The 24514-nt window shown below is 39.1% G+C and overlaps 1 protein-coding gene across 7 annotated transcripts in view; it reads left to right on the plus strand.

The window, feature by feature from the left end:
• HECTD4 (HECT domain E3 ubiquitin protein ligase 4) overlaps positions 1-24514 on the plus strand; it is a 154194-nt gene that overhangs the window by 18446 nt on the left and 111234 nt on the right. For all 7 annotated transcript variants that reach the window (XM_070399372.1, XM_070399375.1, XM_070399374.1 and 4 more), the window contains exons 2-3: positions 20865-21382; positions 24258-24347. In XM_070399372.1, coding sequence (XP_070255473.1) covers positions 20865-21382; positions 24258-24347 — 608 coding nt within the window. The remainder of the gene's footprint in view (positions 1-20864; positions 21383-24257; positions 24348-24514) is intronic.

The raw sequence follows: 24514 nt of genomic DNA on the forward strand, positions 1-24514 counted from the left end.
GTTGACGCTCAACCACTGGGCCACACTGGCCAGGCCTGTTTTGAGAATTTTATAAACCTGCTTCCAGGTAATGGAGGAGAGATGGGTGTTCTTGCTCTAAGTCATAATTTGGCAGCTCAGAGATTTATGATGGTCCTTACCATTTCCTCTCATCCTTTCATCAGCTTCTCATTGTTATTCTCTCTAACATTTGAATGAATGCAAGTAAATAGTAGAAACAAATCATGAAGTAAAGTCCAGCTCAAATATAGCCTTTCCATTAAGTGTAGCTTCTGTTTGTATAGAAACTGAATAGTGCTATACTATCTAAAAAAAAAAAAAAAATCCTCAGCAACTTCATGAAATAAAATCTACCCCCAAAAAGCATAATTACAAGCTTTTACCTTTCTATGTAATGTAATATTCAGTGACAATAATTCACGCATATAACATAGTAAGTTTTCTCTTTAGATGCTTCTGTTCCAGCCCTGCTAGTCTTAGGCTTTTCATTACTTAGGAAGATGATAGTGAATAATATGTTTAAATAGTTCATTTAAACTCCTAGGCTAGCAAGGGTTGTACCTAGTGATCTTGTTTTGGGTTATTTTTTGTTTTCCCATGTTTTTACTTTTAAGGGGCTTAATGTGACCCAAACTAAATAGATGTCTAATGTTTATTGATGATTTTCTTGTTTCCAAGTCATTTTGAAACTATGGCATTTACTCCGATATATTTTAAAAGTGAGGCATTCTGTAAATTAAAAACAAAACAAAACAAAAAGCTTCTAAATGGGAAAAATTCTCAATTTCCCCATAACTGCCCATGCATTTGAGGATGAGAGCTCCTCCTCCTCCTTACTACCCACAGTGTGGTATGTTTACCGAATATTTGTGGGTTTTTAAAAAAATATATTTTATTGATTTTTTGCAGAGAGGAAGGGAGAGAGATAGATAGTCAGAAACATCGATGGGAGAGAGACATCGATCAGCTGCCTCCTGCACATCTCCCACTGGGGATGTGCCCGCAACCCAGTTACATGCCCTTGACCGGAATCGAACCTGGGACCTCTCAGTCCGCAGGCCGACGCTCTATCCACTGAGCCAAACCGGTTTTGGCTATTTGTGGGTTTTTAAAAAAATATATTTTTATTGATTTCAGAGAGGAAGGGAGAGGGAGAAGAGATAGAAACATCAATGATGAGAGAGAATCATGGATTGGCTGCCTCCTGCATGCCCCCCCTACTGGGACCAAGCCTGCAACCCGGACATGTGCCCTTGACCAGAATTGAACCGGGACGCTGCGGTCCACAGGCCAACGCTATCCACTGAACCAAACCAGCTAGGGCTGTTTACTGAATATTTGTAAATTGAACAAAAACACCAGCATATGAGAGAGAACGGGCACGCTAGGCATGTACCTTCTTTATTCACATTTCTGAGAGGTATCTAGGTATGGGCCATTCTGTTTTTGTTTTAAAGACTAGGAAATCAGAGGAATAAAAAGATTAGTGATTGACATTGCATAGCTTTGAATTTTTGTCTCTTAAACACACTGAGCAGTAGTTTATCTGTTAAGCTATGTTACTAAGTAGGTACATATGATGTCCTTGGTAATGAAACATTTCTTGCGTTGGCACAATTTAAGTCAGGCAACGTAAAGTAAAAATATGTAAAAATACTGTGATGATTTTCTGTGACTTATTAACCGGGTGGGGAAGGGGTGAAACAACTAAATACACTAAATTAAAACCTTTCACTTTGACCCTCTTGCCTGGAAATGAAATTTCTGTTTATTAAAGGATGAGATTCATTTGAATCTGTCCAGCCACTATGAATGGTTTATAGACAGATCTAGAAATCTCAAGAGTTGTCTCTGTAGTCCTCTTTCCTAAAACACTCACCTAGGTTTTTACTATTAAACGATGATTAAATTGGTTACCTAGAGAAGGCCTTCGTGATGTTAAGCTGAATTCTGAGGGCCAGCTGTGCCCCCTTATCGGCGTCCTGGCAGACTCTGAACACACCCCACCTGGCATATTTGGCGAGAAGTGATAGTGTGTCGGAGCTGATGTTGAGCCCTGCCCCTTCAACTTCTGCTCTTACAGTAAGCTTACATTACTTTAGAAGCGAGAGATTGTAATTCTTTGTAAACACAAATAAAGCAAATCAGGGGTGGTGAGCAAGGACTGCCTACTTGATGCATCTACACAGAAAGCTGGGTTCAAGATCTTTGAGATCTGCAAGATAGAGAAATAAGCCTGAACTGAACTGAACTGATGGCTAGACTAGGAAATGAAGTGGTTGATCATGACTTATCTGCCATTCATACCCAGTTGGATTTCTGACACAGAATTGAGAAACTAAAAAGCCCTTAATGTAGATTGAACCACAACTTGGTATTTGGTTCTAGTTTGAGTAAGCTGCCATGTTAGCCAAGGGTTGATCCAGGCCTCACACGGAAAGATCTAATACTTGGGAGGACAAAGGGTGGTGTGACGTATAGCCAAAAGTATTGGCATCATAAATCAGAGCAGACAGTATGTGGAGAATGAAAGTGAGTGTGTGTCTTGCTGACAGCATTAGCTTTTTATATTGGATTATTTTTTCTTCTAATGAAATAAAGTCTTATTCACTTGAGGGTACACTAAAGATGTTTGCTTCTTTTGAAGCCTAGAAAAATGAATTCTTCCAAGAGCACTAAAGCATAAAGTTTATTAGATAAAAATATACTGAGAGCCCTAGCTAGTTTGGCTCACTGGATAGAGTGTCCACCTGCGGACTGAAGGGTCTGGGTTTGATTCTGGTTAAGGGCACATGCTAGGGTTGCGGCTCCATCTCGGGTGTGGGGCGTGCAGGAGGCAGCCGATCAATGAAGATTCTCTCTCTCATCATGGATGTTTCTATCTCTCTCTCCCTCTCCCTTCCTCTCTGAAATCAATAAAAATATATTAAAAAATATATATATACTGAGAGATTAGGAAGGGACTCTTTTACTTCATATCCTTAATAAAGAAAAACCAAATAGGCACTTTAGATCTCTAAGAAGGAGAAGTACTACTCTCAAAATCAGTGAAATCAAAGCATGAAAAGTTACACAAAATAATATTTTTCCCTAACAGCATACACTATTTCTTCCAAAATGATTATTACTTTCTTCCTGTTAGCTTGTTGTGAGAATGGTATGTTTATTTTGGAGTTTGAGTCTAAAAAAAACATTTGACACCCAAATAAAAAGTGCTGTATTTTTATTACCATTAGCCTTTCCAAAAATTCTTTTTTCAGAAATATTAAAATTGTCCTGGCTGGTTTGGCTCAGTGGATACAGACAGCATTGTCCTGCAGACTGAAAGGTCCCAGGTTCGATTCCGGTCGGGGCACATGCCTGGGTTGCCGGCTCAATCCCCAGTAGGGGGCGTGCGGGAGGTGCCGGTCGATGATTCTCTCTCATCATTGGTGTTTCTATCTCTCTCTCCCTCTCCCTTCCTCTTTGAAATCAATAAAAAAATATAAAAATATTAAAATTATTTGAGGTATTCCCAACATACTCTATTGCTTTTCTAGAATAAATAGGCTTTTTCCGTTAAATTCATTTTTCTCCTTTGCCCTCAGCCCTTGCCAAAGAAAAATCCTTCTACACTTGCTTCCTCCTTTTCACTCCCATAACACTCCAGGTACTGTTTCTAGGAAAAGATTAAGATGAACAATACTTATTTCCTGTTGACCACCATGTTTATACTACCACAGCTGAATTCTGGAACAGTTTCTTTTGCCACCTGTTCTCAGCATGGATAAGTTGAGATTCGTATAACCAGAGAGAAGTAAAATTAGATGTTACCTTTGATTTCATCTTTCCCAAGAAGCATGGCTTATCTTTGCCAATTTGACTCTACACTGGAGAATAACTTAACATGGAAATATCACTTCAACAGATTTGTTTGTTTTGGAATCTATTTAAAAAAATATTCTTTATTGTTGAAAGTATTACACATGTCCTCCTTTTCCCCCCATTGATCCCCTCCAGCCCGTCCCCGCCCCCCCACCCTGGGCCTTTACCACCCTATTGTCTGTCCATGGGTTATGGATATATGCATATAAGGTCTTTGGTTGATTACCTCCCAGCCACCCACCTTCTGCTGCCTTCCCTCCAAGATTCCACAGTCTTTTCTGTACTTCCATGTCTCTGGATCCACTCTGTTCATCAGTTTATTTTGTTACTTAGATTCTACATATAAGTGAGCTCAAGTAATACTTGTCTCTTTCTCTGACTGACTTATTTCACTTAGCATGATACTCTCTAGGTCCCTCCATGCTGTCTCAAAGGGTAAGAGATTCTTTTTTACTGCTGCATAGTATTCCGTGGTGTAAATGTTCCACAGCTTTTTTTATCCACTCATCTACTGATGGGCACTTGGGCTGTTGCCAGATCTCAGCTCTTGTAAATTGTGCTGCTATTAACATAAGGGTGCATACATTCTTTCTGATTGGTGTTTCAGGTTTCTGAGGATATATTCCTAGAAGTGGGATCACTGGATCAAATGGCAGTTCCATATTTAAAATTTTGAGGTTACAACATACTGTTTTCCATAATGGCTGCACCAGTCTGCATTCCTGCCAGCAGTGTACTAGGGATCCCTTTTCTCCACATCCTCGCCAGCACTTGTCATTTGTTGATTTGTTGATGGTAGCCATTCTGACAGGTGTGAAGTGACACCTCATTGTCATTTTTATTTGCATCTTTCTGATGATCAGTGACTTTGAGCATTTTTTTTGTCTCTTGGCCATCTGTCTGTCCACTTTGGAGAAGTGTCTATTTAGGTCCTTTGCCCATTTTTTAATTGGATTGTTTGTCTTCCTTTTGTTAAGTTGTGTGAGTTCCTTATATTTTTTGGATATTAACCCATTATCAGATGTATCATTGCCAAATATGTTCTCCCATACAGGGCTTTCTTGTTGTTTTGTTGATGGTTTCTTTTGCTGTGCAGAAGCTTTTTACTTTGATGTAGTCCCATTTGTTTATTTTCTCCTTAGTTTCCTTTGCCCTAGGACAGTGGTCAGCAAACTGCGGCTGGTGAGCCACATTTGGCTCTTTGGCCCCTTGAGTGTGACTCTTCCACAAAATACCACGTGCGGGCGCGCATGTACAGTGCGATTGAAACTTCGTGGCCCATGCGCAGAAGTTGGTACTTTGTGGAAGAGCCACACTCAAGGGGCCAAAGGGCCGCATGTGGCTCGCGAGCCGTAGTTTGCCGACCACTGCCCTAGGAGATGTATCCGCAAACATATTGCTATGAGTGATGTCTGAGATTTTGCTGCCTATGGTTTCTTCTAGGATGTTTATGGTTTCCCGATTTACATTTAAGTCTTTTATCTATTTTGAGTTTATTCTTGTGTCTGGTGTAAGTTGGTGGTCTAGTTTCATTTTTTTGCATGTATCTGTCCAATTTTCCCAACACCATTTATTGAAGAGACTGTCTTGACTCTATTATATGCTCTTGCCTCCTTTGTCAAATATTAATTGAGCGTAATGGCTTTGGTAGATTTCTGAGGTCTCTCTTCTGTTCCATTTGTCTATATGCCACTTCAGCAGATTTTTTAAAATGTTGATTTGGAGGTATTTTCTTTTTTTTTTTTTTAATATATTTTATTGATTTTTTACAGAGAGGAAGGGAGAGAGAGAGAGAGCTAGAAACATCGATGAGAGAGAAACATCGATCAGCTGCCTCCTGCACACCTCCTACTGGGGATGTGCCCGCAACCCAGGTACATGCCCTTGACCGGAATCGAACCTGGGACCCCTCAGTCCGCAGGCCGACGCTCTATCCACCGAGCCAAACCGGTTTCGGCTGGAGGTATTTTCTTCTAGGTTTCTTTCTATATAATTTTTAAGTACTAAAAATAGTTGAAGCATTTTTCCCATGATATTATATTCGTTCTCCCACTCAGACCCTATTTCCAATTCAAAGACAATTTGTGCTTACTGTACACAACTTAGAAAATAAAGATAAGAAAACAAAATGATTATAATCAACTGTAATTTCTTTACGGTTAAGATTTTGAACCTGTTTCTCTTCTTTCCCAATCCCTCTTTCTATAAATGCACAGTATATACACACACCTGCATTTATGTATAAACCAACACATATGTACAATTACAAAGATAGGATTATGCTCTACCTGACATTTTAGTGACTATAACTTTTTGTTCCACAGTTTTGTGTGATACAACTTTCAGAATAATCATAAAGCCTATTTCCAGGACATCCTAGAGCAGTGATGGCGAACCTATGACACACGTGTCAGAGGTGATACGCGAACTCATTTTTTTTGGTTGATTTTTCTTTGTTAAATGGCATTTAAATATATAAAATAAATATCAAAAATATAAGTCTTTGTTTTACTATGGTTGCAAATATCAAAAAAATTCTATATGGGACACGGCACTAGAGTTAAGTTAGGGTTTTTCAAAATGCTGACACGCCGAGCTCAAAAGGTTCGCCATCACTGTCCTAGAGTCTACATAATGAAATTTATTTTTCTGAACCATAATATTGATCCGTTCTCTAACTCTTGCTTTAGAGGTTACTCTCAAAAATAGAAAGATTAATTATGCTCATCCAGATAAAATATATAGTCCTCTTATTGCATCCCTTGGTAGAACACTTCTTGTGTTAATCTAGTTTATTTCTTAATATCAAAGCAATCAGAACTTTTCTCTGTGCTGCAGTGACTTGAATAAATAAAGTTTTTCCACCTGCAGTTTGAATGCTTGGCCTTTAAAAACATTCAACCTTTATGTTCACTGGGCTTTACTTTTTTATCGCCATGGCCTGTCTCAGCTAAGAAGTGAACTATTTTGCCCTAGCCGTTTTGGCTCAATGGATAGAGTGTCGGCTTGCGGATTGAAGGTACTGGGATGAAGGATTCCGGTCAAGGGCACATGCCAGGGTTTTGGGCTCAATCCCCAGTAGGTGGTGTGCAGGAGGCAGACGATCAATGATTCACTCTCATCATTGATGTTTCTATCTCTCTCTTCCTCTCCCTTCCTCTTTGAAATTAATAAAAATATATATTAAAAAAAAAGAAGTGAACTATTTCTGCCCAGAGGATTATAATCAACTGGGACAGGGAGTTGGCAGAACCAATGAGGTCAACAGCCTGAAAAAGCTCAAGCAGGGAGTTCTGTGTATTGTCCTGTTACACGTCATCCATTTAAATGGAATGTGTTTATAGTTCATATGGCAAACAATTGGCGTGAGAGCAAACACAGCTTGGGCCAACATACTGTCCTTATGTTCTAAATGAGCAGTTCCTAACACCTGCCTCGGGCCCCCTCTCCTTCTACCCTGCCCATTGCTGCATTGGGAGAGCACAGTGACTGGGGAGAGGTGCTGTTTCTCAGCTATAGTGGAACAGAAGGACGTTTGTGAATCATAGCTCCAAGTTCTGTCCATGAGGGGGCCAATATTATTCCTAATAGTCGATGGTTAATGGTAGGTAACTGACATGCAGGTAAATTCATTTTACATGATTTGTATTTGAATCACTAGGTTATTCCTAATACTGGAGTTTCATTTTTCAAAAGGAACTACTTCCAACGCTAACTCATTTTTCATCAGAGATTTTTTTTTTAGCTTTATTGAAGTACTAGAGGCCCAGTGCACGAATTCGTGCACCGGTGGGGTCCCTTGGCCTGGCCTGCAGGATCAGGCGGAAACCGACTCTCTGACATCCCCCAAGGGGTTCCAGATTGTGAGAGGGCACAGGCCAAGCCGAGGGACCCCACTGGTGCATGATCAGGGCGGGGAGGGATGCAGGAGGGCTCCAGGGTGTGTCCGGCCTGTCTTACTCAGCCCGGATCAGGCAGACTCCAGCAGCAAGCTAACCAACTGGTCGACTGTCTGCCCCCTGGTGGTCAGTGCACATCATATGGAGCGGTTGAGTGGCCTTAGCATATCATTAGCATATTACGCTTTGATTGGTTGAACGGCTGACCGGACACTTAGTATATTAGGCTTTAATTATATAGGATAATTAGCAAGAGATTTTAAAATTCAACATTTGTCACCCCATGAAATATATAAACATATATTTTATATAATAAATACATAGGTTTATAAAAAAATAATATGTAAAAAATTTGGGCCCACAGGATTGCAAACTATTGTCAGAGGTCAAATTCAACCCACAGAGAGGTTTTGTTTGGCATGTAAAATTTCAAAAGTAACTTGAATTTGAGTGCCTCTAGAAGGGACATGCATTTTCCAGTTTACTGTGGACCTCACTTTTTTTTTTCTTTTGTATGTTTTTATTGATTTTAAAGAGGAAGGGAGAGGGAAAGAGAGAGAGAAATATCAATGATGAGAGAGAATCATTGATCAGCTGCCTCTTGCACACCCCCTACTGGGTATCGAGCTTCAGCCTGGTATGTGCTCTTGACTGGAATGGAACTGCACCTGTCAGTCTGCAGGCTCACACTATCCACTAAGCCAAACTGGCTAGAGCCCTCACTGTTTTCTGTATTTATGTGTATATGAAATACTAATCCAAATAATTGATAACCTGTTTCTCCTAGGAAAGCTCTTATTTAGGAATAGGAAATTCCATGTCTCCTTTCTCCTGTTTTTAAAAATGAGAGCAACTGAGTGTGGCTGTTATTGAGCACATTGCCCTGCTCCCTTCTCCTTTCCCCAGACTCTGGGTTCATGGTTGGGGAAAATAAGCTGCCAGGAACTCTCAGAGCAATTATGGAGACTGTAGAAATTCAGGAGACATGGCAGCCTCAACACAAAAGCTTTAGCTCCTGCTTCATGGAGTGGTCATTTCTCTCTCTCTCTGGAAACCCAAGAGTCTCTTCAACCAATAGATTGTTTGTGATTTTATTTTGTGTGTTTTTTGTTTTTGGAGAATGTAGAACCTGTCATTTAAACAAGGGGCAATTTATATTCAGTAATAGGCTTCATCCCAAACGAAAATTTGGGTGGCAATGGAGAGAAGGGTGGACAGGGTTTCCAAGTCATACTTGATAAGAATCACTGGGTTGCCTATTACTTATACAGATTCCTTCGCCCTCTGATGGAAGGTATAGGGTTTGTGGATACAGTATGTTTCTCTAACTAGTGTGTAAGGTGATTTAAAAAAAATGTTTTATTTCAGAGAGGAAGGGAGAGGGAGAGAGAGATAGAAACATCAATGATGAGAGAGAATCATTGATTGGCTGCCTCCTGCACACCCCACACTCACTGGGGTTCGAGCCCACAACCCAGGCATGTACTGTGACCTCCCGGTTCGTAGGTTGTCACTCAACCACTGAGCCATGCCGGCTGGGCCCTAAGGTGATTCTTAGCATGTGTGGGAAATGCTGCTGGTATGGTTCAGAATTGGGCTCTAGAGATTGCCTTTTAATCCTAGTTCACCATTTACTAATGATGTGACCTTGGCCATTGGCTTACTTTTCTAAACCAGCTGTTTTCTTATTGTAGAACTAGAGGCCTGGTGCACAAAATTCGTGCACAGGTAGGGTCCCTAGGCCTGGCTGGCGGTCAGGGCTAATCTGCAGGCCGACCGGTGGGGTGATCGGGGGGGCCCCCGCTGGTACCTGCCTTGGCTGCCCTGGCGCTGCCCGCTTCCTGGTCCTGCCCCTGCCACCGCCGCTGGTTGCCTCCCTCTGTAGGGCAACTGGCGGGGGCGATTAGGGGGGCCCCCGCTGGCACCTGCCTTGGCTGGCCTGGGGCCTGTGGGCTGGGGGCATGTCCTGCATTGAGCATCTGCCCCCTGGTGGTCAGTGCACCACATAGTGACCAGTGGTTCTGCTGGTTGTTCCACCGTTCGGTCGATTTGCATATTAGGCTTTTATTATATAGGAAGGATGAGTACAACACTGCTACTTACCTACCTTATGCTCTGATTTTCAAGATTAAGGAAAATGGAAATGGAAGCTTCAGCATAGTTTCTGGCACATCAACATTTGGTAAATGTAGTTCCCTCACTACCAGGCTTCCTGTGTGCTTTAGAGCCTGTAGGAAAGACTATTTGCTTTCTATTCTTTCTAAAATAACTTCTTACAAAAGTCGTACATGTTCTCTGGAGAAAATTTAAAAAAGAAAAGAAAAATATAAATTATTTATACTTTTTTCATGAAATTACTTCCACTTTCTGTAGACAAATGTTATAATGTTATTGATATATAGTCAGTAATTTTCTTTTGTAAAATACTTAATTGTCCTCAAATTGCTTATTTTGCTATTTATCTTTGTGTTTATTATATTATTAAGGTTGCTTTTATTGCTTGATTAGTTTTTGTTTGTGCTTATAGATAAGGTTTAGAGGCTTGCTTATTGTTTTTGTGTTGTTCTTGATTTTTTCCTTAATACAATACTTTTGTATGCAGTAGGAAAAACTCGAGACAGTTCAGAGATCTACTGCCAGATTTGTTTCCAGTCTCCTGTGCTTTCTATTAGCACCTGTGTGCCTGTAGTATGTTGAGCTTTTTTGAAACTCTTGAGTTAAGCTAGTTTTGGAATTTGTTTTTTGGACAGAGGTGGGTTTTTTTTGTTTTTTTTTCATGAGACAGGACCTATAGCTCAGCAATGAATGCTATATTTTTCAGATATTGAAAGTGAAGCTATAGGTTATGAGCCAATTTAGGTTTCTAATGTTTAAATGAGAGGGAAACAAGTGGATGAGTAAAACTTTAGGGTTGATAGTCATGTGTAATTACTTTGGGTGAGCAATATTTGACATGTGTTAATTTAATCAGAAAGTTTTGCCTTTCGATATAAACCCATTTTAGCCAATAATTTCTGGATTTGTCCCTGATTTCTAAAGTGGGAGTTGAATATCTAAATATTTAACATGGTTAAGCTTTATGTTATCTTCTTTTTAGTGATTCATTGTTACACTCCTTGTTCCCAGTCTCCAACAACATATTAAGTCTTAGCTAGAAAAGGTACATTTAATTTTAGCTAGTTGGTTAGTTTTTCCGAACATTTGTTCTTTGCAGACTGAGGGAGACAGATGGATTTGAATTCTAAAGTGGAATCTTGATTAAGTAGAAGAAATATCCAGTAAAGTGATAGACGAGGTTTCCAGGCAGTTTTAATTAGTCAGGCACAGCTGTGAGTAGGAATTGATGAGAAGGGCAAGATTCAGTGGCGTGAAAGATGCAGCATTTCTCATATTTCTTAGATGTGGTTAGGGGTCAGCCACGGTGATCAGTAATTTTTATTGAATAGTCAGTCACTGGGTACACATTCATGTCCAGCCAAACAGTTACCAGCCGTGGGTTTAGAACGAATGCACCGATCTTATCATCAGTGTGTGAATGATACTGATTTCAGCTTTCTTGTTTATGTTGTCTAGAAGGTGAGGTTGGGAGTCTCAGGCAGAAGTTGTGCTGATCTGGGGGTGCGTTTAGACGTGGTGCCTCATTGTGCCTATTGCCTTCTGTTGTTTTGTTTTTTGGGGGGAGGCATGCAAATGCACTATGGGGTAGCATTTTTAGTCATTCACTCATTCATAAATATTTATTGAGCATCTATTTTGTGTCAGGTTTTCTGATGCTTGGGATACCTTAGGGCAGTGGTTCTCAACCTTGGCTGCATTTTAGAATCACCTAGGAATCTTTTTAAAATCCTGATTACTGGGTCTCATCCTCCGGAAATTCTGTTTCTTTGTTACTAATGTTGTGGCCCCACCCCATAACAAAGAAACAGAATTTCCGGAGGATGAGGCCCAGAAATCAGGATTTTAAAAAGATTCCCAGGTGATTCTAATGTGCAGCCAAGGTTGAGAACCACTGCCTTAGGGGGAAAATAGTCAAAGTTGTAAGCTATATTGCTATAATTTGAATTTGAAAAAGATTTTTTTCAAGTAATATTAACTGAAGCTATGAGTGCTCACTATATTCCAGGTGCTGTGCTCTGTGTCTTTTTTCAGGAGCAACGATTCAAAGCTTACTGAGATTTTCAGTGCAGAAGATGTAAAGAAGAATCAAAGTCTGCACTTTTAAGGAGGTTACAATCTATCAGAAGCCTTCTTTCACATAATACTTATCCATAAAACTATTCTATTTTTAAAAAATATATATTTTATTGATTTTTTACAGAGAGGAAGGGAGAGGGATAGAGAGTTAGAAACATCGATGAGAGAGAAAAATCAATCAGCTGCCTCCTGCACAGACCCCACTGGGGATGTGCCCACAACCAATGTACATGCCCTTGACTGGGATTGAACCTGGGACCTTTCAGTCCGCAGGCCGACGCCCTATCCACTGAGCCAAACCAGTCAGGGCTAAAGCTTGTATTCTAGCCCTAGCCGGTTTGGCTCAGTGGATAGAGCGTTGGCCTGTGGACCAAAGGGCCCTGGGTTCGATTCACGTCAAGGGCACGTACCTCGGTTGCAGGCTCCTCTGTGACCCGGGCCCTGGTCGGGGCTCATGCAGGAGGCAACCAATTGATGTATTTCTCTTATATTTATATTTCTCTCTGTCTTTTCCACTCAATGGGAAAATATTTCTGGGTGAGGATTAAAAAAAAGAAGAAAAATCTTATATTTTAATTGAGCATATAATTAGACTCCCTTCTGTGCACAATTCTGAGGATCAACAAACTTTGCAAACTAGGGCTCCCTCTATCCTTATGGGAGATTGGGTCATCACAAATTAAAGTCAGATGGGCTTCCTGAATGCTCTCCAAGTGGTTACACAGAGCAGGGTTTCTCAGTATCAGCCAGGTGATTTAGGTTGTGAGGGCTTCCTGTGCATTGAGGATGTTTAGTGGCATCCCTGACCTTTACCAGTAGCACCTCTATACTTGTGACAACCAAATGTTATATCCTCTGGGAGGCAATCTCTGTCCACCCTCCTACCCCTGCCACCTTTAAGAGTCTCTACCTAGACCTTAGTCTCCCTAGACAACCAATAGCTCCTTCCAGAGGCAGATGCAACTATAGCATCATTGAGAGCTAAGCTTGTGCGTCAGCTCACGCTGTTCCTAAAAATAAGAAGCCCTTGAGCTATTCATACCTTATACTGGTAATACTTTCATTTTACAGTGATGCCATCTCTAGAGAAACCACTAAGTGCTAGTCAACACTGAAGATAATTATCTTGGTCTGCTTTATAGGGCTGGAATAATAATAGGAATTGCAACATTTTTTACTAATATATAGTATATTCAAACATATATATGTATATAAGGTATATATATGGTGTATATATATAAGGTATATCTTTTGAATAATTATAAAGTAATTATTAAAATACATTTCATTTTCAAAATTGAGCTATCAGCTGTTAAAGTGTGTATATGTTTTTTGGGACACTCTGTATACATACTCTGTAATCCCATCACCCAGTTAAAAAATAAATGGATTCTTAACCAGTACCTTTAAAGCCCTCTGTGTGTTCTATAATTTAACCCTCCTCTCCATGTAAGAAACCACTATCCTGGATTTTGTTTTTCTTTTCTTTGTTGTTTTTTAAAATAAATATTTTTATTGTTTTTAGACAGGAAGAGAGAGGGAGAGAGAAATAGAAACATTAGTGATGAGAGAGAATCATTGATTGGCTGCCTCCTGCATGCCCCACACTGGAGATCGAGCCCACAACCCAGGCATGTGCCCTGACCAGGAATCAAACCATGACCTCCTGGTTCATAGGTTGATGCTCAACCACTGAGCCAAGCCAGCCAGGCATCAAGAATCTTTTTTATTTTTTTTAAGTAAATACATCCAGGAATTCTGATACATACTGAATTTTCATCAAAGTTCCCTATTGTGCTGTGCATCCCAGTAATGTCCTATTTCTGCTTCTTCTGGAGCAATAATGTCATCCTTTTCCCTGTAGCAGCCCTTCAGTCTTATGAAGGCAGTTCCTCTCTTCCCACTCATCTCTTTTCTTGGGCCACACATCCTCAGTTTCTTAACCGTTTCTAATGTGACACGATTACCAGGTTAGTCATATCATCCTCTCCTGGACACACTCTAGTCTCTTAATGACATCTTAAAACGAGGTACTCTGGACTGAACAGGATATTCCAGTTCAAACTATTATAGTTTGACCATTGCAGAATATAAATGGGATTATTACCTCCCTTGCTACAGACACTGGGATTCTACTAATGCATTTTAAGATTGCATTAGCATCTTTTAAACAGTGTTGGCTCAAAAGAAGCATGTGTTAAATTAAAATCTCCTTTACCACACCCTCAACCCTTCAGTTTTTATCTAGTCAAGTCTTCCTTCTTGTAGGGTTATCCAGAAAAATTCCTTTCTTGGTGGTAATCGTTCTAAAATAAGGAAGTATCTGTAATGTTCTAACAATTGTTTAGCGGTTCCACTTTTTCAGAGCACTCCTTGTACACTATTTCCTTTGATCTTAACAATGATGTAAGATAGAAACAGGTGTTACCCTCATTTTACAGATGTAGAAATACAGATAGAGGATTTAAGTAAAATGTCTACGGGAAACAGTTATTTGCAGAGGCTGGGCTTCACCTAGTCTCCCTAACTCAATGGTTTGCAATCTTGGCTGCACACTGCTTTCACCTCTGGAGTTAAAAAAAGGAAGGAAGGGAGGGAGGAAGGGAGGAAGGAAGGAAGGAAGGAAAGAAGGATGGAAGTAAGGATGGATGGAAGGAAGGAAGGAAGGAAGGAAGGAAGGAAGGAAGTCTAGGTCCTTTCCCCAGATAATCAGACTAGGAGGGGGCCCACTCAATTAGTACTGTTGTTTTTTATTACAATTGACATGCAGTATTACATTAGTTTAGGGTGTACAACATAGTGGTTAAACATTTATAGACCTATGAAGGCTCACCCTGAGAAGTCCAGTATCCATTTGACATCCTACATAGTTATTACTATATCATTGAACTATATTCCCTGTGCTGTATGTTACACCCCATGACTGTTTTTATAACAGGCGATTTGTACTTCTTAAACCCTCCTCCTTTTCACTCATCCGCCCAGCCCCCATTAGTATTAGGAAAAAGCTCTCAAAGCAATTCTAATATTCAGCCAGGCTGAGAACAACTGCCCTAACTCATTTTCTGGTGTCCCCTTCTTCTATCGCATGTGTTTTCTTCATGGAATTAAAAGGCTTTTATGTGGAAGAGAATAGTATTTTTCCATTGCTCCAGAATGCAGAAGTATAATCAATCCAAGTGAGGGAGTGTTATTCAGATATACAGTGGGAACCAGCTGTACGTCCTAAGATAATTACTCTTGGAATGTATCTTCTCATTAATTTATCAAACATATATGTGGCCAGACTCTATGCTAAGCTCTGCTGATACAAATATGAATAAGATATGGTTTCCCCCTTTTAGGACTCACAGTTAAAAGAGGGGGACACACTGTAAATAAACACCATTATAGTAGAGTGTGGTTTATACATATCGGACTTGTATAATTTCTTTAATTTTTTACATTTTTATTTAAAAACGGTCAACAGTGATTTTCTTACTAAACATGTTTATGCTAAGTATTTGAATATATCACACCATGGTAGTCTTTATGTTAAATTATGTAATTCAAGTAATTAACAGATAAAGTTAGTTTTTTGGAAATATCTTTTTTCTTTACTCCTAATAACATTTATAATAGTATTAAAACCATTTTGAGTTCATTCTACATCTTTCTCCAAATTTTATCTGTTAATTATAAACATAGGAAGATGATCTGTATTGGTTCTGCCATGAATTACGTTGGTGAAAAAATTACTTGTTAACGAGAAGAGATTTTGATGCCTTGGATCAACTTTCAAGAGCCATTTTGAACATTACTCTCTACATTTCCTTAATGCACATCCTTTATTAAAAACAGCAGACATTTTTTTCCATAGTTTGTGGCTGATCTGCTGATAAGAGGTATGTGCTGGATACTATGGAAACATGGAGAAGCTAATTCTGGAAAGAGGAAGAGGGAGAAAGAAGAAATCAGAGTTTCTCAAAGTACGTGGCAGAGCTGCGTTTTGAAAGATAGGTAGGATTTAGACTGACAAAAGATGAAAGTTAGGCAAGGGCCAGGACAAGATGGAACTTTCATGCAAAAGTTTGAATGGTGATTTCTTATATGTTGAATCCTTACAGTTCTAACAATCCTGCTACCAATAGCAGTTATAGGAAGTTCTGGGAAAAATCACCATTTCTTGGAGAAAGTTTGACAGAGCTGAGCCAAATAATCTGTGACAAATCAGGGACTGTTTCTAGTTTTGGCATCAAACTATGGGCTTAAACTTATGAATTAAAGTGTGAAACTTAATTCTGGTTATCAGTTAAGTTAAAGACCCTTTTGAAAAAGTTGTTGAAAGAGAATGTGAATGAACATATATTTCCAAGCTTGGATAAGGTCATATAACTTCAGGGTCTAATTTAATTGATAAGTGATCCACTCTTGATATAGGCTTTCATATCAGAGATAGAATTCTATCCTTCCACTCACAATTGATTTTACTTGGTTCACATGAGACCTTTCTGATTTTCTTTGAACTACCATATGCAATTCAATTTGGCCATGATTGCCATCTATATAATGTGAAAAATGTTAGGAAAAGCTGTAGAAGGGTTTAAAAATTCACTCCAACGTTTGAGAGGGTTTCGTTATTCTATATCCTTTATTGGAAAGTTTTGTGTTGAGGTTGCAAGTCTGACCAGTTGGTCTGCTTTGAAATAATCCAGGTGTAAATGCCTTTTATGCTGATAGGTTCATATAATTAATTGAATGGGTTAATGTACCATACTAGGCAGTATAGTAATATAATTCATCTATTTGGAGCCTGAGTGATCCTGAGATTTATTTATTTAAATATATTTTTATTGATTTTAGAGAGGAAGGGAGAGGGAGTCCGGAGGAAGTGTGCCCTTGGCCGGAATCGAACCCGGGACCCTTCAATACACAGGCCAACGCTCTATCCACCAAGCCAAACTGTCTAGGGCCTGAGTTTTAAATGTCATTTATTCTTGGAGAGTAAGAGGTTTTATTTTTCATTGATAGTTCCCACCATTTATGGTGGCCTTCCCCATCCCACCCACTACCCAGCCTTTTCTTCTAATCAGGAATATAATCAATCCTATCTTGAGATAAACTGCTTCCAAAGTACAACAGATGGAACTAAGAAGTGATTTAAGTACCCTATCTGGTTTGTGACCATGGATAGAGTGTTAGCCTGCTGACTGAAGGGTCCCGGGTTTGATTCCGGTCAAGGGCACATGCCTGGGTTTCGGGCTAGATCCCCAGTAGGGGACATACAGGAGGCAGCTGATCAATGATTCTCTCATCGTTGATGTTTCTGACTCTCTCTTTCTTCCTCTATGAAATCAATAAAAAAAATATTTTAAAATAGTGATTCAAGTACCATTTTCTTTGGTACTTGTGATTATACTTTGTCAGATATGTCCCCCAAACTGCAAATATATCTATTGTAGCACCATCTGATTACCAGTTATTTAAAGATAGTGTTTGCTTGTGAAAAACATCAGCTCTAGTTATGACTGCTTTTTAGAAAATTGATTTGAGAAAGAAGAAAGAAAGAGAAACATCTATTTGTTGTTCCACTTTTTTATGCATTTATTGGTTGATTCTTGTATGTGTCCTGACCGGGGATTAAACCTACAACCTGGGTATTATGGGACAATGCTCTAAACAACAGAGCTACCCAGCCAGGCCTGGGCCATAACTGCTTTTTAAAAATATAAACTATTTAACTTATCACTATTGTTTCTTTTTTTTTTTAAATAGAGAACCCCACCGCCATGATTCTATTACCATAATTACCGGTGACATTTCAAACTTGAACAAGCGTGTTTTACATAGTCCTATTATAGGGCATATACAGTTTTATACTGCTTTTTATTGCTGCTGTATGGCTAAATTTTTCATTATTGCATAATATTCCACTGTGATGCATATAATTTAATCAAACACTTCTCTTTCAGACATTGAGATTGCTTCTACTTTTTCCACTATAATAAGACTCAATGAACATCTTTGTACATTTTTTATTTCTGTAACATTTCTTTAGGGTAAATTTTTATTTTATTTATTTATTTTTATTTTCTCATTTAAAGTATTACAAATAGTAGTAGATATGTCTCCTTTTTTAGGGTAAATTTTTAGAAATGGGATTACTTTTTTTTTTTTTAAATATATTTTATTGATTTTTTACAGAGAGGAAGGGAGAGAGATAGAGAGTTAGAAACATCGATGAGAGAGAAACATCGATCAGCTGCCTCCTGCACACTCCCCACTGGGGATGTGCCCACAACCCAGGTACATGCCCTTGACCGGAATCGAACCTGGGACCTTTCAGTCTGCAGGCCGACGCTCTATCCACTGTGCCAAACCGGTTTCAGCAGGGATTACTTTCTATTTCTCTCAGAAGTAGGCTTAATATATCTTTTAGCTTTTTACTTAACCTTATTGGGGAATTTTATTTCTGCTCTTCTTATATCTCAGATTTGGTTGGGAAAGAATATTTTGCCTACCTTTTATTAGCTCTCCATGTGATTGTTGTTGTTTTAGCTTAAATACATGTCATGTATGATAAAATTACAGTGAGGGTATGAGTTACTTTGAAAGTTATTTCCTTAATTGGTGTGACTTGAGCATTATCTCCAAAGTGACCCTTCCTTCTGATGAAGGGTGACAGGGATCTTCCCTTTTTCTTAAATAACTCTTCTCCCTTTTAAAGAAAAGAATATTAATTTTCTAATGACATTTTGGTATTTTATCTTCTTGGTCAAGAGCAGTTACTGAGGGCAGTGGTTTTATATGAGAACAAATCATTTAATATTCATAAGGACCAGAATAGATCCTCCAGAGCTGACTTACTAAAAACCCTAAGGTATGATGTCTTTATAAAATGATTTTAGGCCATGACCTTCAAACTTTAGAAATTCTTAAAAAATGGCAGCATAGTGGACAGTTCTTAGTGTTCTAAAAGGGCCATTGAATTGCTGAGAAGTCTAATGGATTTCTGAAAGCATTGAGTGTGTATTAGGTACTGCTAAATCAATACACTAACAGTCATTTAAGTGTGTGTATTATATAATATTTGGTTAATTATATTATAACTCATATTGTTTCAGAATGTCTTTCAGGTGGAATGCTAAAAATAAGCTGAAGTACTTATAAAAATAGAACTATCAGAAAAATGCAGAAGTATATTATATAGTTTTTTTCAGCTACTCTTAATATTTGAAGTTAGCTATGGTTTCTGTCATACACATTATTTTATGAACAAGGAAATATCACACTTCAGAAGCACTTATGTTTGAGATTGATAAAAAAAAAAATGAATGGCCGGGTTTAATGTTACCAAGTTGTTCTTTGATTCTTTTTATTTTTTATTTATTTTTACTTTTTAAAAATGTTTTCATGTGTCTCCTTTTAATCTTTTTGTCTTAGAAAATTTGGATCATATGTTTTATCCGTTGTCACATAATATCATATAGTTAATTATCCTTTGAAATAATGTAGCTTGTGGCTATTAGTATTCCACCTGTGTTCCACTTTAAATGTTTTCCTATTATAATTTGTTAGAAGTAATGCTACAGTAAACATTCTTGCATTTTATATTTTTCTTTAAATGTATCATTGTGAGAAATTCCTAGGAGTAATGTTACTTACTAAAATATAAGAATATCCTCTCAGATTTAAGAAATTTTCCAAGATTATTATTTTTTGTAGTTACTGTGTATTTTTTAATGTGCTTTGATTCTTGAGTCTAATAAAAGCCTGTATTGAATTTTTTAGTAGTTGCTTCATATAACATAAGTAGAATGTCAGTGTACCTTAAGTAAAAATGTATATGGAGCACATAAATTTTATATCAAAGAGTTGTATTGGATGAAAATCACATAATCAATGTTGGAAAGCTTTTTAAAAAATGCAACAACATTTTAAAAAATATATATATTTCTTTATTGATTTCAGAGAGGAAGGGAGAAGGAGAGAGAGATAGAAACATCAATGATGAGAGAGAACCATTGATCGGCTGCCTCCTGCATGCCCCCACTGGGGATTGAGCCTGCAACCCAGGCATGTGCCCTTGGCCGGAATCGAACCTGGGACCCTTCAGTCTGCAGGGTGACACTTTATCCACTGAGCCAAGCTGGCTAGGGTGCAACAACATTGATTATTTGCTTAGATGTTCATAACTGGGAAGGTAATGAAATTTAAAGTTGTGATTTTTTTTTTTACATCATTCAAATATATCTCAATCTTTGGTTGTTGATCATCATGGTGGAAGCTGATTGCTGATTTTTTGAAAAAAGAAAAAAGGGCCCATCCGGTGTGACTCAGTGGGTTGAGTGTTAACCTTGGATCGATTCCAGGTCAAGGCACATGCCTGGGTTGTGGGCTTGATCCCCAGTGTGGGGCATGCAGCAGGCAGCTGATCAATGGTTCTCTGTCATCATTGATGTTTCTAACTCTTTCTCCCTCTCACTTCCTCCCTGAAATCAATAAAAATATTTTTTTTTAAAAAGGAAAAATGGGCAGTCTAATTTAGTTGGATATGATTATAGCTTCAAGGTATATGATTGCCCTTGAAAAGTGATCATTTTTTAAGGAACTTGTGTTATTTTATCAATTGCCAGGTGAAAAATAACCAAAAGGGTAATTTGTGTTTGATGAATCTTGATAAAAGGTAGGGAAATAATTTTGTATGACTTGATGGTGAAGAACATTTAATCATTATTTGCATGGCTCTAGCTGGGTGGTTGGGTATCATCCGTACAGTAAGGTTGCAGGTTCCATTCCTGGTCAGGGCATATACTCAGATTGCAGGTTTGATCCCTGGTCAGGGCACATATGGAAGGCAACCAATCCATAGATGAAAGCAACGGTGAAAGCAGTACATAACTTTTTCTCTATTGTTTCTTTTTTTAGATTTTAACATTTGAGACCAAGAACCCGATGGAATTAGCAGAACGTTTGCGCTCTGTCTGTGGGAATCAGAGCAATGCCTATGCCCGCCTGCTGGAATACCGCCTGAATGCCTTGCGAGGACTCTGGAATGCCCAGCGCCAGCTGGCCTTGGAAGAACAGCATGAAAGGGAAAGTTCGGGTGATGAAGAAACATTGGCCCTGCTCAAACGCCAGGGCTTGTTGCAGCAACCCGAGCAAGCTCCCTTCACATCCCGGATGGGGCTCCTGCTGGTCTTCCCCCTTATTCAGTCTCAGAGTAGAACAGACCCCTCTCTCTGTAACATTACTGCTGAGGTGCTATTGAACTGCCTTCGCGACTGCCAGCCTTTGAGCTTGACCAAGGAGCCTGCTGACTGTCTCAATGGAATTGAAACTTTACTGTGCTCTTGGCTAGAGGAAACTTCTGACACAGGCCGACACATCCCTCATAAGCAAAAAGAAAATGCTGCTGCTGCCCTGGTGGCTTTGGCATGTGCCAGGTAAGGAAATCAAATGTACCACTTGGTGACCTTGTGACTGCTGCCGCTGCCTGGGTTGGGTGAGTGAATCAGAGGGCAAGCATATTTGATTGGAGTCTTAGCATCAGAAGTCCTCCTCTGTCTTCAGTATTGAATTTCATGGCCTTGACAGTACATAAGATGCTTTCTCACCAAAACTTGGCACCAGCAGCCTGAGCTGGAACCCAAGTTCAAGTTTTTGCTTTCTGCTATACCATGATAACAGCTTAAACAGCTAGAAATGGAGGATCAACCCTTGCCATTATCTACTCACCCCTGAGATGATTAGTGTTTCCCATCAGGTAGTTCGTGGAAGGTGTTCTATCTGTGTTTCTTCTGGAAGGACAGTTAAAAGTTTGTGGAGCTTTAAAAAATGTTTTTTATGTGTATTTAGAAGGAATGCATTAGCAGGCGAGTGGGTTTTTACTCACCTGGGCTCAGTCACACTGACTTGGTTACAAATTATATTTTTGGACCTTGGTGTTTGCCTCCATCATTTAATTGAAAGGTCTCTCTGTATATATCAAGATTTAATAGTGTGCTGTTCTTTGTGTGTAAATTGATGTTATTGATCCACTGTCAATAGGAAAAGTGCTTGGGGTTACTTTTCTGGGAGAAGATTTCTACATTCTCCTGCCCAGGAGCCTGTATGATCACTGGCACACATTTGTGAGAAAAAAGGTTCACTACCCTTGCTTTCCTCTAAGCTAGTTGGCTAGAGACCATGGGGTCTGACAGATTAGTCACATTTGTCCCTCTTCTTCAGAATTTTTTTTGATTGAGTTCTTCTTCTTCTTCTTTTTTTTTAAAGCCAAGAGTATGTGAGAAAATTCTTCTTGGAGAATTATGAAGTTCTTAGCAAGGTTTACATGAGAGTGAGAGGGGCAGACAGCTAGCAACAAATACATGTATAAGATAATTTCAGAGGGGGATGGTCACTGTAAGTGAACAAATCAGGCTATTTTGATAGAGAATGGCTAAGTGGAGGGGGGGACAGCATTAGCTAATGATACCAGGAAGAACAGCTGGAAAGGTGACATTTGAACTGAGCCTGCATGATGAGGAAGAGTCAGCCATGCAACAAAGCCAGTGACAGAGTTCCAGGCAAGAGGAGCAGCAGTGGCATGACTCTGATGCTCTTTCTGTGTTTCAGGGAGTGAGGGGACAGCAAAGTGCGCAGGGTAGCTGGAAGGCAATGATAGAAGGAGAGGAGCAGGAGATGAGGTTTTCAGATAATGTAGTGGCTTAGGAGCCATGGGAGGAATTTTTTCTTAATATCTGATTGAGTCTAGCAAGTAAATAACACCTTATGGCTGGTTTTAAATGTTCCAGTGTGCTTTTGCCCTTTTATTTTTTTAACCTCACTGCACCCCAGGAAGGTATCCTGCCCTATTGGACAGATGAAGCAGTAAAAATCCATAGGAGTTAGGTGACAGGACTGAGATGGTATAGTTAGTGAGTCAAAGCCAGGTTTCAGAGCCATGTGTCCTGACTCCCAATTTGTGTTTTTATACTCTATTAGAGGCCCAGTGCACAAAGTTCATGCAAGAGTAGGCCTTCCTCCCCCCGGCTGCTGGCATCGGCTTCCCTCTGGCACCCAGGACCCGTGCTTCCCTCGCAGCCCTGGCTTTGTCTGGAAGGTGTGCCGGAAGGACATCCAGCCTAATTAGCATATTATGCTTTTATTATTATAGATCTGCTGCCTTCCTGTCTTTGTTTTTGTTTTAAATTTTAAAAAATATATTTTTATTGATTTCAGAGAGGAAAGGAGAGGGAGAGAGAGATAGAAACATCAATGATGAAAGAACCATTGATCGGCTGCCTCCCGCACACTCCCACCGGGATCGAGCCCACAACCTGGGCATGTGTCCTTGACTAGAATCGAACCTGGGACCTTTTAGTCCACAGGTCGACACTCTGTCCACTCAGTCAAACTGGCTAGGGCTAGTCTTGTATTTTGATTCTTTGGTTTTATGTTCTATCTGCTGCCTCCCTGTCATATACTGGTTTTTGGTTTTGATTCTTTTGATAGTGAAAGGGGCAATTAAGAGGAGGACTCTAGGCCTACTCAGTCCAGCATTAGGTATTCCATTTCTTTGGGGTTTAGGCATGTGATACCTAGCAATTAAAGCCTTGGCTAAGAGAATAAGGCAGCAATCTGAAGTCACCCATCTGATACAGGCGATCATTTAGATCAGGAAATGTTCTTGTGGTGATTTATACTTGGGATCTAGCCAAGTAAGTCTTGTGCATCTTAATAGCACCTTCTTTTAGATCCTGCTGATCATATTAGGGACTTCCCAGAGCCTCCAACCTTGGGAACCAAAAGGAAATCAGGTAGTGGTGACCTCTGAAGTATTATAGTCACAGCAAGGGAAGCTCTCAGTACAAAGTAGTAATTATTTAAATATATTCCTTTTTTGATATGATGGGCTTCAATGAGATGTATGTAAAATGGATGAACCTAAGAAAGACACTAAAAACTTAATTCTGGAAATACTGTTAAACTTTAAATATAACCTCTTCCTATGAAATCTCTCCTCTAGACTAGAAAATTTCTTGATGAAAATAGTATCCAAGAATAATAGTCACATGGTCTTTGTACTGAGCCTTACGTTTTGAACTTTTGTGTTAGGGGAAATTATCTACCTTTACAAATGCAGGAACATTATAATTGACTGTTCAGATCATGCCACTCACATACTAAGTAAGTATACTTTGTACAACACATATGATTGACATAAGCAGATAGACACATTTGAAACTGTTCCCATTTGGTTAATAAAATTAACATTAACAACCTTTTTATTTGACTTTTCAATTTTGATGATTTTCTATTCCCTCCTTTTATTTTTAGGGGATCATTGAAAACTTTTGTCCATACAGTCCATCTATTACAGAAACAGACTGATCTAGGGTCTCTGCCTGTAGCCGATGTGCTGTATAGGTGAGTTGTCACTTTGGATCCTTACCCTCCTTCTACACAAGGGAGATTGTTTATAAGGTCTCTTTTAATAAGTAGATTGCTAGACTCTTTAACTATTCATATATTTTTGTGGCTTTGTTTTTAATTATCTTAAGCCTTATAATGACATAATTTACAATTTTGTGTTG

This window comes from Myotis yumanensis, unplaced genomic scaffold (assembly GCF_028538775.1).
Source record: "Myotis yumanensis isolate MYYU_CA2020_CCGP unplaced genomic scaffold, mMyoYum1.0.hap1 SCAF_19, whole genome shotgun sequence".
Lineage (NCBI taxonomy): Eukaryota > Metazoa > Chordata > Mammalia > Chiroptera > Vespertilionidae > Myotis > Myotis yumanensis.